The sequence below is a fragment of the Microchirus variegatus genome (genome assembly GCF_963457635.1).
Source record: "Microchirus variegatus genome assembly, chromosome: 18".
Lineage (NCBI taxonomy): Eukaryota > Metazoa > Chordata > Actinopteri > Pleuronectiformes > Soleidae > Microchirus > Microchirus variegatus.
In genome coordinates this window covers 10,328,750-10,344,593 of record NC_139819.1, presented here as the reverse complement: position 1 = coordinate 10,344,593, position 15,844 = coordinate 10,328,750, and the positions used below count along the sequence as shown (strand labels likewise).

Sequence of the window (15,844 nt, the reverse complement as noted above, 5' to 3'; positions counted from 1 at the left end):
AACATGCAGGAAATTAGAAGTGACAAATGCGCTACTTTTCAGCTGAATCAGTGAATAATTCAACAGGTTTGCCAGCAAAAGAGGGAGTGAGGCTCATAGCAGTGACAAGGACAATACACAAGATACATTTTAAAAAGTAAATGAATTGAGATGTTACTAAAACGATGACAAATGGTTAGCATCGACTAGAGATGCCTGCAAGGACATGTGACCTCTCCAACTATTATTTTTCTACTATATTCACTACAGAAAAGACTAAATGACCTATGAATGTGGGCACAGGAAAAAAAAAGAAGTTTATTGGTAAAAATATCTGCAATATCTTACTCTATCTGCATTGCTTATCGGCCCAAACACTCTCGATACAGCAGCATATCAGACATTGTCAAAATGTCCAATATCGTGCATCCTTATGGCATTTTAAGACTAAAATTTGATTAGTGTTTCAGCTCTGTATGATTATGTACATCTGCAGAGATGATCCCAATTTATGTGCTGGATTTCTTTTACCGCAACATCTCAACCAGATGTGCCTTCTTTTATAATTCATCATTATTTTGGGATTAAAAATACTTAATAGAATCATGCAGATCCACAGTTCAAGAACAAACAATATATCTAGAAAAAAAAAACAAGTGAGGTTTATTTGTAATGAACAGAATAAACAGATAGTCTATCATGACATATCATGATAATTTTATGACTCATTACAATAAATGTCTTACAGACCACTGGCAATGTAGCAAACAGATGAGATAATCGTGGAGTTATCAGACATCGCTATTTTCCCAGTTTCATTTGCCTCACCTGTTCCCTTTATGAACTCTCTTTCTCTCTCATTTGTTCCACATCATAAAACCTGACTGTCAGACACACACACACATTTAACTGAAAACAAAAAAATAACATATCTTTAGGCTGTAAGACTCCACTGTACAGATATGTAAAGAGACAACAGGAAAAAACAAAACTAATGAAGTAAGCTATAAAGTCCCTCAGAGATCAGTGAGCAACTGGATGCTGATGCATGACGACATGAGGTCAGGGATTTGTTTCTGTACAAGAAACAAGGACACATAAGTCTTAGTCTTGTTGAAAATATTTTACAACCTCAACATATTTTACAACCTAAAATATTGGGAACAATGGCCTTGACCCGACTGCTGTGAAAGGCTGTGGCTTCACACGGAGCATATTTTTTGTCTCAACTCAGCATTAACTGAACAATAACAAGCATGAAAAATGGTATCAATCAGCAAAGGCTGCAAGTAGCGAGCCTGCGATATTAACAGCTTTTACATCTTAACATGAAATATTAACTCTAAACCACCGCATCTACTCACTGAGCTGGAATAACAAGCCGCAGCTCAAGGCAAATTACATTTTAATGTGAATGTTTTAACCATTCAACAACCCTCAGCCTGCAAGCAAAAACTTGTCTCATTAGTGGAATATTAGAGTATTGATTTCTTTCCACGATAAAGTGTCTCTGTCATCTGTGTTATATAGTAATAATGACAAACACCGTGGGAGAAGGACAGATGCAGGTAACACAGAAGCAACGTGCCAATACTGACATTGAACAATTACTTTTTTGACAATGCACGTTTACATTCATTCAACAACTCTTGTTGTTTTATTTGAGCTTTATCCAGTCGGAAAAAACAACTCAACTTATACCAAGCGATGCTGCTTCAGTGACTTATATTTTAGTTAGTTTAGTTAGTAGAAAAAATATTTCTTGTGCAATACATTTGTCTCAAGGATTTATTGTTCACATATCTAAGCTCACATGTCAGTAAACAGTGAATACAATCAACCATCCTAGTTTGATGATCTCTGGGACTCAGGGAGCAGCATGGTATGAGCTTCAGCTCAGTTCCTGATCCTGTTTTTTAAGTTTTGCATGCCACACAATTGTTTTTTCAAGAAGTGTATCACAAACCCAACACATCCTGTACTCTTTTCAAAGTAAAAATAAGTCTAATGTTTCTGTTCCCGGTTTTAATTCTCCCCCCCAAAACTTTTATTGTGAAATATTTGCAGGACAAGCACCGCTACACACTAAAGCGTTCTGGCATTGCATTAAATGCAGAGGAGCATTTAGAGCATTTAAAAGTTTATTATTTATGATGATTTTCAAAAGGCAAACCCCAAGTATAACAGCAGCAGCTCCGCAATTAAAAGGCAATTAGAGATCATTAGGAAGACATCATTAAATGGCAGCGAATGAAACCGTCCCTGACCATCAATGGAAATCTTTGGATTTAAGGAGTGTTGAAAATATGTTGGCTAATGTTAAGGCTTCTCAAAAAATCAAGTCTTGTCATATTTAAATATGTTAATTTAGAAATGTTATATTAACTTGAACTACATGTGTTTAAAACATGAGGAGTCAAGCTCTCTCCTTGTGGATAAGTTGATACTAAATGTGTTGGAGCTCTCTGAATGCATTTTCCTCTTCCACATCAGGGTTAATAGGGTGATGTGACAACACTGACTGTGTGCGATAAGGCACACTGTTAACACAAGACACTGTGTAAGTGCAAGAGTGCTGCCTATTTTCAACAAACAACACAAGCTGCTGTGCCAGTGGATGTTTCTCTTATGGCAAAGTGATGTTTTCAGAGTTGCATACACCCTTATCATTCCAGACACGAAATATCCTATCTTCTATTCTTTCACAAATCCTTAAATGTAGTAGTCACAATGTAGCTGGAGTTCAAAGCATATGGACATGTTGTTCAAATTAGGATTTTGGTTTCCTCAAGGCTCAGACACACATTTAAGATTTTATTTTTAATCTGTAAAAAGTTTGACTAATTTGATTAAACAGTTTCATGGATTTGAAAATCTCACACAGACGACTCTTTGAACCACCACAAGGCGTAGGGCCCTTTCAATTATCAACAAAATACGGCCAATCCTTGAGCAGCCAGAGGCAAAATAACTCACCATCACTTCCATATTTTGTTGTGGTTCTTGAAATCCATGGACAGTCAATTTACGAAGCACTGAAAAGGAAAGACAGGAAAAATATTTATAAAACTTTTACAGTGTTTGGGTGATATGGACTGTTTTTTTCTCTTTATACATCTTTGTATTGTCCTTGACATTTAAAAAAAAAACAAAAAAAAAAAACAGTTAAGAATGTTTAAAAAAAGGTAGGGGTTGTTAAGTTCACCCTTTTTTCCTACTGCATTCGGACACAACAATGGATTATAATGATTTATTACTACATAATATTCAAAAAATATATTGTTTAATTAATTATTTTTTCTTCAAAATACAAATCCATTCATTAATTCATAGTTATATTGAGTGAGAGATAAGATCATTTTCAATTTATCGTTTTACAATGATGAAAAAAGTAGTGTACTACTGTTATCAGTTATTCAGGGCCATTAAATAAAAAATACTTTTTAGATCACTGCACCTTGATTTAGCATGAGACTGCAGTTGTGATGTGTGATGTGTGATGTGTGTGTGTGTGTGTGTGTGTGTGTGTGTGTGTGTGTGTGTGTGTGTGTGTGTGTGTGTGTGTGTGTGTGTGTGTGTGTGTGTTGCCTGTATGGCCATGTGTGAGTTTGCGTGTCTGCATATGTTACTACCTTTAAGAGAGAGCAGTGTCCTCTCCAGTGAGCCAAGTGCTGCAGCCTCATCTCTGGCACAGATCTGCTGGAGGAAGCAGTCGGTGTGATGACTCCACAGGGAGCAGGCGAAGCTGTAGATGCCAGACGCCAGCTGCCAACACACACCAACAGTAGAGTCAATCACACACACGAATAAAAACTACTCTGGATCACTGTTTACATTCAGCAAATGCCGCAAAAAGTTAATTTTGGCACACGTGTTAATCACAGATGTTTAGGCACACCGAGTGTCATGCAATGCAACACCTCTGACAGCAAAGACATAAAAGCCAGTTACATTGATGACTGTGCTAATATTGTGCACGTAATACACTCATAGTAAAAAACACAGAGTGACCTCTGAATTATGGGTCTAATATAGCCCTGAATGGACATAATATTACAGTCATTACCATAGAATTATGTAGACCCAAAACAATTCTTTTTTTAGGCATTCTCCTGCAGAGGGGAAAACAAGATCATTAAAGGAGGCAGACAAAAGTACTCTCAGTTCCATCAGCTGTGTCGCATATACTCTGGTCCAGTAGCTCAGAGAATATAATAAACCTGAGAAGAAACAGTAATGAGCTTTGTTCATAAAAATATACAAATAGGGAAAATGTGACCACACGTCTCAAACACAGTCGCTCAATCTTAAAGCAACGACACTCTGAGATAGTCTTCATTTAGTCTGAAAGGTTCAAGTAAACACCAGAAAAGGAAGTTAACAACTCAAAATGTAGTGGGTAATACTGATGAGGCCAGGTCGGAATCAGTGGTTACAGTGGTGACAGGACTACTAAAAGAGAAATCCCTGCTTTGACAGCGCAGCGCAGGCTTTGATAGATTCTTTATAGAAAACTGCCGAGCGGGCAAGATTCCTCTTTGGAAAGATTTCTCTGGGGATCGCCACATTCCATTCCTCAGATCCCAAACTAACCCAGCATATAAAACCTGAAAAAGTGACGAAACCACCACAGTAAATTATTCTATTGGCTTCTGCATTATCTCAATATTGACCTTCATTAACACATGCAGACTAAACACATGAATTAGTATATAAAGCAAAATGGACTTCAATGCATTTCATAGCGGTCAATTGCAGAATAAAATTACAGTCATCATCCAACCACAGAGTGTAATTATAGCTCAACCAACACAAGCTGCTTTAAATAACCTCTACAACAACGTTTGTCCCGTTATTGAAAACATGTTTATAACAGCTTGAATAGAATACGTGGTCATCACACCAGCGAGTTAGTCCAAATTTGTACGAAGAAAAATTAAGAAGACACTAAAATATTAGTATGACTTAAAGGTCCCATATTATACCCCATTTCTCCAAGTTAAACTAGTTCCCTGATGTCCTAATAAACATGTCTGTGACATGACACCCTGCCAAAACAGCCCTGTTCAGAACACCCTGTTTAGTAGTATCTCTTTTATAAAAAAAAAAAAAAGGAAAAGAAACTTAAGGGACAGGAAATGACATCAGCCACAGAGGCTACTGGGAGCTAACAGCAGTTAGCATTTGGAAAAGTGATGATTTGCAGGCTCTAGCAGGCACATTGCCGTTATATATAACATGTATCCACTGGACAGATAAATCCTCTGAGGCTGGAAGTTTGTGTAGGACTCTGTGCTGCACTGTGGAGCCAAGAATAGAACTTTTCGAGGACTTCCGGTTTGCAGATGCCGTTGCCCTCGCCAGCACTCTCGCATTTTTTTTTTTTTTAGGGACAAAGCAGAGCTCCGCAAGACAACAATTCCAGGAATTTAGCACATTGTGGCGTCCCGGCGAGCGCGGAAGTCAACATCTCGTGTTTTATCTCCTGTACTTAGACTGAGGGGGATTTGATTGATTTAGCATAATATATGACCTTTAAACGAGCTTTTAAACAATTGTGTCTGCAACCAATTACACTTTCTTTTGGTATCATTCACAAAACAGATAATGACACAATCAGCTCACTTTTTTCAAAAAACCACTGTAAAGGACAACATGCTTTTCAGCTTTTCAATGGCCCAGACTGCAATTTGTTTTACGACCCAGAAGGCATAACCACTGCACTGAAATGGATTATGAAACATAATAAGAGCTTAAAAAAGTACCCTTCACTACAAACACTGAAGTCCCCCTGACAACAGATTACATCACCACCAAATAGCTTCATTGCAGTGGTCTGAAAGCTTGAACTGAGGTATCGAACTTCAATACCATTGCCATTCTATATATACAGTTAGGTCCATAAATATTTGGACATCGACACAGTTCTCTTTATTTTGGCTCTATACACCACTACAATGGATTTGAAATGAAACGAACAAGATATGCCTGAATTGACTGAAAAGTTATTTCATGGACAATTGTGGGCTATTCCCTCATTATTTCATCTTCAATGACACAGGTAAAAGTTCTGGAGTTGATTCCAGGAGTGACATTTTCATTTTGAATCTGTTGCTGTTAATTTTCTATATGAGATCCAAGGAGCTGTCACTGTCATTGAAGCAAGCCATCACTAGGCTGAAAAATCAAAACAAACCCATCAGAGAAAAAGCAAAAACATTAGGTGTGGCCACATCAACTGTTTGGAACATTCTTAAAAAGAAAGAATGCACCAGTGAGCTCAGCAACACCAAAGGACCACAGAAGACCACAGAAAACCACTGTGGTGGACGAAATTATTTCCCTGGTGAAGAAAAAGCCCTTCACAACAGTTGGCCAGATCAAAAACACTCTCCAGGAGGTAGGTGTTTCAAAGTCAACAATCAAAAGAAGACTTCACCAGAGTGAATACAGAGGGTTCACCACAAGATGTAAACCATTGGTGAGCCTCAAAAACCGGAAAGAAGATTAGAATTTGCCAAACAACACCTAAAAAAGCCGTTATAATTCTGGAAGAACATCCTCTGGACAGATGAGACCAAATTCAACTTGTACCACAGTGATGGGAAGAGAAGAGTGTGAAGAAGGAAAGGAACTGCTCATGATCCACAACATACCACCTCATCAGTGAAGAATGGTGGTGGTAGTGTCGTGGTGTGGGCATGTATGGCTGTCAATGGAACTGGTTCCCTTGTATTTATTGATGATGTAACTGCAAACAAACGCAGCAGGATGAATTCTGAAGTGTTTCCAACAATATTATCTGCTCATATTCAGCCAAACGCTTCAGAACTCATAGGACGGCGTTCACAGTGCAGAGGGACAATGACCCAAAGCAAACTTCAAAAGCAATCAAAGAGTTTTTTAAGGCAAATATGGAATGGTATCAGTCAATAACCTGACCTTAATCTGATTGAACATGCATTTCACTTGCTGGAGACCAAAACTGAAGGGAAAATGCCCCAAGAACAAGCAGGAACAGAATAGCGTTACAGTAGAGACCTGACAGAACATCACCAGGGATGAAACCCAGCGTCTGGTGATGTCTATGCCTTCCAGACTTCAGGCTGTAATGACTGCAAAGGATTTGTAACCAAGTATTAAACAATGAAAGGTTGATTTATGATTGTCCAATTACTTTTGGTCCCCTAAAAAGTGGGAGGCACATATAGAAAGTGTTGTAATTCCTACACCGTTCACTTGATTTGGATGTAAATGCCCTCAAATTAAAGCTGAAAGTGTGGTTAAAGCACATCTTGTTTGTTTCATTCCAAATCCATTGTAGTGGTGAATAGAGCCAAAATAAACAGAACTGTGCCGATGTCCAAATATTTATGGACCTAACTGTACCTAATACCTAAAAATTTAATTTCATCAGCATACTGTGTTGACCGGGATCTAACAGTGCTAATGATTGGCTGTCTCCACATGTGCAGGAAGTTAAAAATACAAATAGTGCTTATTCCCCAAAGGAGAATATGGAGTGTTGTTGAGTGTGTCTGTGTTGTGTTTTGAGAGCCAAAGCTACTTTGACTTTAAATTAAAGATTTTAATTAAATAACTCAAACCACACTCCATGGTAAAGGTCATATTTTTTCTATTTATGAATCAACCTCGAGTCTGCAAAATTATTTTGCAGACTCGAGGTTGATTCATAATATTATTATGAAGCTGAATTTTGGATACTGAATTTTTGGTATTATTGATATTGTATCAAAATGCTTAATCAATGCCCAGCACTATTGACAAGAGGTCTGAAATTAATTATTGACTTCCTCCATTTCTTTTCTTAAATCACATTTCTAAAAGTTGGGAAGCAAAGATCACTTAAATGACCCAATCTTATTCTGCTTCTCTGTGAACACAACCCCAACTTTATCTTTACATTTTCCCCATTACTCAGTAACTTATTTATATATACGACCCATCACCAGCAGCCTTTTCAATCACTTCTTCCTCTACACAGCCACACTCCAACTATTTATCACTCCCCTCCTTCCATTTCTATTTTATGATCTATTTAGGCACCGGCTCGGCGTGGACCAGTAAAGAATGAAGAACTTGTGTTGTTTGCAGTGTCTCATCAACATACAAGATGCAGTCAGTGTGCTCCAACACCTGAACAGGCGCAAACACTCAATGAGGACAAAAAGATGATCAACCATCCTCGCAAACATTTCAGTACTTTTGCAAACCTCATAAAACATACACAGTGAAACACAGTGAGTGAAACAAAACACCACCAACTGAGAAGGTCAACAGGTGAGTTTAGAAATTAAGGCATGTATTTCTGTGAAAAAACAGCATTGGTTATGTCCGGGGAAACGAGGAAGTACAACCCACTATATAATTACGGTCTTCCTTGCTCAAGAGTTTAAAAGTCTCACTTTGTTAATGAAAACAATGAAGGTTGTGTCGGGTCATAATTAGCTTCCCCTGCTACCGTTCAGCCCAAGGTCTAATAAGGTGTGCTGTTTGAGATGGTGACTGAGTCGTACCACAAGAGACAGTATTTACAGGTGCTGGGGTGAAATCAAATAACCCAGATTAAATCAGTGAGGACTCAAAGGATGTAGTATGCCGACAGAATTAGCAGTGTTGCATTATCCTGACAGTGTCACCTCTTCAAAAATAGTCTATAGTGGCAGCTCCCAAAGCCTGGGTCGGGACCAACAGATGGGGGGTTTTGGTGTCCCTAATCAAATTTGTTGAATTTTCCCAAACTTTTACTTAAGGTTATATGGGGTTGTTGTTGTTTTTTTGCCCTTGTCAAGATTTATATTGTGATTTGGGTCACAATAATTTGCCATCTTTAAAAAAAAAGGTTTGGTCCATCATGTGCACATGTAGTGTCTACAAAGCCCCAGCTTTGCTATGAAAGGATAGAGAGGGAAAATTGCACAGACCATTTAGCTTCAAAGTCATCAGTGCATCATTTAAAAACCTGCACTGTTTAATGGGGCTCAGTCTGCCTGCGTTCCTTGTTTCGCCGTAGGGCACACATTTTGGCACAGTGTGTGCCTCTGCATGACGTCCAACTATTTGGTCTCAGTTACTGCCACTGATCTGTCTCCTCCCGATTTGATAATTTCATTATCCTAAAACTTCTCATTCTGACTGCCTTTCTGTCCAAGTCTCATGTTCTTTAAAACCTCAGATGGGGGAAAAAACTGATCATCTTACTCTGACGCTGTGAATGAAACATTAATTCACACAGTTTCTCTCACAAGAAACCAGCAACAAGGGCAAATCTATACCCAAACACGTCAATCATGCTGGAGTCATGCACGAAAACAGCCACAAATGTATGTACAGAAAATCTGGCTGCTATATTTCTTCTATAGCTAAACAGCATCTCCTACAGGCAAATTACACCTGCAACGTCAAAGATCCTATTTTTCATCTGCAAATATTTACAGGGGAAAAATTATATTACAAGGTAAGAAAGCTGATACCAATAGGTGAAAATCGAGAGCACAAAACTACACTACACTACAAAACCTGTTGTGTTCAGGTCCACAAACCTACTTCTCAAACACAAACAAGCTGAGTAGGATACTGAATCACTAACAATGACAAACAAGATGTTAAGCTAAGAGTGGGGGAAAAAAACGACTGAAAAATAACAAAAACTGTCAACTTACATCCTGAAAAAGCCGCCTGTCTTGTGCCAGACGTTTGGATGATAGTGTTTTGGTGACATGATAGAAGGTTAGCAGTGCTCTGTGCTGCTGCAGGCCATCTTGACCCTTCACAGACTCCAGCAGAATGGGGATGAGCTCTGGCCATTGCCTGGGGCAATCCAGACGGGCCACCTTGGCTATGAGTACTGCAATCTGGGTGGCTATCTGTTTGGGGGAAAAGAAGAAAAGAAAAAAGGAAATCACATACCAGAGGCACAGAATAACCACAAGATGATATCACACCTTGAACTTCCTGGGTCACTCAACAGTATTTATATGTGTCTTAAAATAAGCCACAAACAACTGTTTGTCCAGTTTATGTTTTACTTAAAATGCAAGTATATTTGTATTTTAAGGGAAAACAATTATTTTAATTTAGTAATTTCTTAACTTAGATACTGTACTGCTGAAATTGCACCCAGGTAAAAAGTCAGTTTTCAAAGAAAGGTGAGCCAGTTCATAAAATGTGCTTGAATGCGAAAACTCACATTTTCTGGAGTTATGATCTGACAAGCACCGGTTATTGACTGGAGGGACACATGGTGTTTAAATGACATTTACTGCTTGCCATATGGACCCTATCAGTCGTGAGGTTGAAAGCCTTTCCCTCAGGGACACAGAAGCTGGAGAAAAAAAAAGGGCTGGATGGATGGCGACCATTCAGGGCCACCTCACATGTTCCCTCAGCCAGATGCATTACACTCTGTATGATTCCTGAATTATTTGTGTGTCAGCATTCTCCTGACATCTATAAAATAAATGGCTGATCAAGAAACTTGTTGACCCTTGAGTATAATGCCCCATATCAGTGCCTTTAATGATCCTTTACAACATTTTGTTTTGTTGTTACATTTCTTTGCTGAGCATTTATTGTTGCTTTGTATGAAACAATTTAAACATTGGCACAATATACAACATATCAACTGCTATAAATAGCAGAGCAACAATTGAATTCCACCCAATCACTTAAACCTATAATAAATTAAAATGTTGTGGCTCTGGCAATAACCAATCAATATTGCTCTCAACACTGACAATGTTATTTCTCAGTCATGAGCTTTAAATGCAAAATATTATCTATTTGATGCACACAGAATCTACTGACTTCAATACGTATGAGTCACTGTGCTGGCATACTGTAAAACAGGACATTGTGCACAGTAAAAACAGAATTACATAAACACACCACTGGAATAGACTGTGTGACTGGGATTATTCTGAATTATATTCTGTATAATATAGCTCTCTTAACACCAACATTGTGTTCTAAGCCTCACTCACTTTACTTAAGGAAAATGTATTTTCCTGCGTGGAGTTTGTGCGTCGTTTTAACGAGCACTTCGCCGCAGCGATGGCGCACTGTCGCGCACAGCTGATTCAGAGTATATCGATCTGTCTGCTAAAGATGCCAAACACTCTAAAATGTTTTAATGGTAATTTCCCCTACTGGACCCTCTACCGAGCGAGGGTTCTTATGTTTTCAGCAGGCAGCTGTAGTCTGAATTCTTCAGCTGTGCGCAGCAGCGCGTCATCGCTGAAGTGAAGACTGCAAAATGATACTGTAAACGTGTGCAGCGATCGATCAGAATAATCAGAATGCATCAACTCACTTATACCAGTGGAGACACTCTGTCCACGTTCTAGCTACAAAAGGAACGGACTTAAAAAACTGAGAAGTCAGGGAGTTCCTCAGAGCAAAAAAGGCATCTCCACCTTCAAACGCATGCCTCCCTAAATTTAACACCATGCAATAATCAATCAAGAAACCAGAGTTTGTCATTTTCAACAGGAACATTTTTCTCATTTTAATGAGTACGTGCTCTGATTTTGTCTTACTGACGGACACATGTTAACAGGCCAATTGTCTGAAGGGGTACGGGACTGTAAAGTTTGGGAACCACTAATCAGAAAGATAAATGTTGAAAGCTCTGCATCTAGAGTAAACGATAAAGGAGAGTAGATCTGCCGATCTCTGATCAGTCCAAAAAAAGCAGACTCTGTGATCCAATAGATGAAATCGGGAAAATATACAGCATTATCACACATTGTCATTACTGAATACTAGAGGTGAATGTAGCTCAGAGCGAGTCTTCTTTCAGCTGGAAGGTTGTGGGTTTGATTGCCAGCTTCGTTAGTCTACATGCCAATGTGTCCCTGGGCAAGACACGTTAACCCCACGTTGCTCCCGACTGCTGTGTTAGCAGCGTGTAAATAGTAATAAAAATTTGTGATAGAAAACACGCTGCACGTGAATGAGCTGTATGAATGTGTGAGTGAAGCGGTGTGAACGGCTAAATTGTAGAATAAAGCAGATTTGAATGGTCATCAAGACAAGAAAAGTGCTATATACTAGTGCTGGGCACGTTCACGCGTTAGCGGCGGTTAACGGCATCAACTGCATCAACATAAGCGCACGTTAACGCATGGCGAGCTTTCATGATGACTGACCAGAAAAAGACAAGCAACGTCATGTTTACGTGCGCTGGCACCCGGAGTCCAGGCACCGTTTACCAGTTAGCTCCGTTAGCTACTTTAGTGCCATTAGCACGCCTACAGTCGAACTGGGGCGGTCTGTTTATTAAACGAAAAGAGCAGCGCTACAAATAACCAGCGTATCTGTGTACTGCGTATGTGCGTCTCTGTTTGTAAAGTTTACGTTACTTTAGAGACTAATTTTAACAATCGGGAGTCACGTGAACATGGCGTCACGCGTCTTTTTCCGGTCAGTCGTCATGGAAACGCGCCATGCATTACCGTTGATGCCTTAACGCTGTTAACCGCCGCTAACGCGATACTGTGCCCAGCACTAATATATAGCACTTTTCTTGTCTTGATGACCATTCAAATCTGCTTTATTTTATAACGCTGGCGCCGTTAACACATTAATATGCCCAGCACTACTATATGTACATAAATACAGACCATTTACCATATTCACTATGATGGATAACACATTTCACACTAATTTAAAGCTTTAAGTAGGATTAATGCTTGATATCAGCTCTTATGTGATAAAATAATACAGCTTCAGCCATGAATAATAAAGAAACATGTTAACCATGAATAATGGAATATAACATAAGAGGCATAAGGCTTTCAATCTATTAAATTAATTATCACATTAAATAATTTTACTCAAAGGATTTCACCGAGTTGCATCATGCCAAGTGTATGTTCGTACTCACAGTACATCAAATTATTTCACCACGTACCTGATTGACAGGCTCGTTGAAATTTGTGATGAGACCTGCACGCAACGACGTCTTCTCTTCTTCTGATAACGCACTGTGAAAAACACAAAGCAAAATACATTCTGGTGAGGAGTGGAGGAATGAAAAGCTGAAAAATACAACAAATAAGCACACTTTTCAAACAATACAGTGTCTACACAAGTACATTTTTTGAAGCAAAAACATGAGAGGCAGAGGCATTTATATTTCTCAAAAAAAAACTATTTAACTCTGGACCTCTTTGCAGAAGGCAAGAGTACAAGCCACTAATCCACCCAGTCATATTTTGACAACAGAGTGCCAAACTGCCTTGGCATTGTTGCATGCAGCTCTTATCCTAAGTGACTCATTACACTTTCATTTCATATTCTAGACATGCAAACCACAAACTCTAATATGGTGATGATATGAATATGATATCAAGCTGCCATGTTGTTATGGGATCAATTAAATCCCTGCATAATCTCTGCAGTACAGGATATGCCAGAAGCTTGATTTAATCAGTAAGCTTTGGATAAATCCTGTGGTCGACTGCAACTTGTGTGTCGAAATCAGCAATCGGAGTTTTAACAAAAAGGGCAAGTCCAATTGTTTGTCAGGACAATCCCCCAAAACAATCAAAATGTATACTGTCTTTTATTTGTATTATTATGAGCTTCACATAAATATGGGATGAAAAAATTAAAAAAATTAAATAAAACCCCTGGAGCTCATGGCTACGCTAAGGCCACACAATAATATAAATTATATAAATACACAGAATTCAAACAAAGACATACTAAATGTTCTAAAGTCTGTCTGTGGGTCAATAAACCTGCTACATGTTCTGGTGTTGTGGATATTTTTGTACATGTGCAGGAAGACAATTACTAACAATAATGGCACCATCATTACCGAGTAAGCCAACCCAGTGGTTTGCTGATATATGTCAACATACATCACATCTATTGATAGATTCTCGCCTGGAAAAAATCTTAAAAGTGTAACTGAAATCATGTTCTTGCTATATAACAGTTCTGGCATGTCATTATTTTGTTAAGCATATCATATAGCTAAACTAAATAATCTGAAAAGCATTTTTTGGATGGGTTATTATAAAAAAACAACACAGTAAACGGAACATTCGGGTTTGTATTGTTGGTGCTATGGAATGCAATGTATGCTATGTAATTTCACCTACACTTATAAGTATAATACTGCCTCATGCATGGTGCCATCCCAAAGAGTATCTGGATTAATGGCAACAATTCAAGGGCAATCACATAAATAAACTCGAGGACCAAAACCGCTTGCACAGCACTCTAGCAAATGAAATTCAGTTTACTGAACTACTGACATGAGTAAAACTTTGGTGAGAGGAGAAAACTTTTGAAAGACTAAAATAGCAATAATGTAAAGAAGTGGAAAAATTGCCAGAGTTGGCAGAAGAACTGATTATATCTGGCCAGCTATTGTCCTACAAGTTTAAGAGCAAATGTTCAGTTCAATTCAGGTTCCATAGACAGAGTGTAAGCATGAATGAGAGACACAAAAGATCAACTACATATAAAATCAGAGTACAACGATATGAATATTCAGGATGAATGGTACAAAAAAGAAACAAGAAGGCTGTGAAAAATGGTGGAGGCAAAAACTGCACATGTAAGCTAAAATTAGTAAAAGAGAGAGGCACTGGAAAAATGAACACAATGAGAAATTTAAGTTACAAAATTGAACCTGTGACAAAAAGAGATCTGGGGAGAAAGATGGATGCTGACAAAAGAGCTGATTAACAGAGAGGAGAGAGAATGAATGAACAAGGAAGTAAAGATGAGCAACAGAACACAGAAGAGGGAAAAAGCCTTGGATAGGTAAGTGAAAGAAAAGATGAACACAAATAGGGAAAAGAGCGACAAAGACAAGTATGCACTTACTGAGGGGCTACTCTCCTCCAGTATCTGTCAATGCCATTTTTGAAGTACAGCACAGCCAGCCACCTTACGTTCACACCCAGCATGTGGTTATTGAAGATATTCTGTGAGGGGAAAAAAAAAAAGTTACAGACAAGGCCATCACTTGCCACCAGAACAGATTTAATATGCCTTGGTATTGATATTACAAATGTCAGGTAATAATACAGAATACATCGATAACACTATTCTTTTAAAGGATATCCACTGTAATGGTGATTTGACAGTGGCGGAGAGGTCTGCCAAACACAATCCAAAAATCTCCAATAACAAAGGTCAAAACATTCGATTCACATAATTTTCCTCCTCATCAAAACATTCAGTGACCCCACATGACGTCTGGATGGGGAGGGAAGGAGGGCCCTGTCATCCCAAGAGAGCCTTCACCTCAATCAGCAAAATGTTGCCACCATTACTGTGAAAAAAAAATCTGGCTGAGTGCTGCTACTGTGTTCTCAAAGTCATTCTCCTATTCACTGCAAGGACAGGCGCTCCATAAAGGGAAGCGTAATAATATCAGAGACTGGATTCTTGGCTCTCACATTTGCAGGTTTAGGGGGTGTGGGAACAAATTTGAGTTAAAAAAAAAAAGCACTTTGTTGTATTTTTCTTTTTACGAGTCCATGTCTCTGTGTATTTTTCTTTCCTTTCAGCTCCTAATCAAGGGAATAAGTTGCTATTAGTAGAAATAAATAGTCTAACTATTTACTTGAGTGCAAATCAGTCCATTGCCACAAAATGACTTTTGTATGCATCAGTGGACGTGGAGATTCGTTGGCCTGGCTGAAATTTGATTTCCTTATATGCTGTCCCTCCTGTGCCATCTCTGTAGTGAGATACGCAGTCATAATTCTCCTGAACTAAATGAAAAAGGGTACAGTGTGCACCTTGAGAGATAATGATGTGCTCTGGAGCATGACATCACAGGCAGCTACGCAAGATAAGGCATGAAGACAACTCATAC

General features: G+C 38.6%; 1 protein-coding gene across 2 annotated transcripts in view; it reads right to left on the bottom strand.

Moving 5' to 3' along the window:
* Window positions 1–15,844, bottom strand: part of ipo11 (importin 11) — a 92,821-nt gene that overhangs the window by 71,998 nt on the left and 4,979 nt on the right. For both annotated transcript variants that reach the window (XM_083904891.1, XM_083904892.1), the window contains exons 3-7: window positions 14,845–14,945; window positions 12,914–12,986; window positions 9,663–9,866; window positions 3,612–3,744; window positions 2,956–3,014 (exon numbers count right to left, since the gene is read on the bottom strand). In XM_083904891.1, coding sequence (XP_083761017.1) covers window positions 2,956–3,014; window positions 3,612–3,744; window positions 9,663–9,866; window positions 12,914–12,986; window positions 14,845–14,945 — 570 coding nt within the window. The remainder of the gene's footprint in view (window positions 1–2,955; window positions 3,015–3,611; window positions 3,745–9,662; window positions 9,867–12,913; window positions 12,987–14,844; window positions 14,946–15,844) is intronic.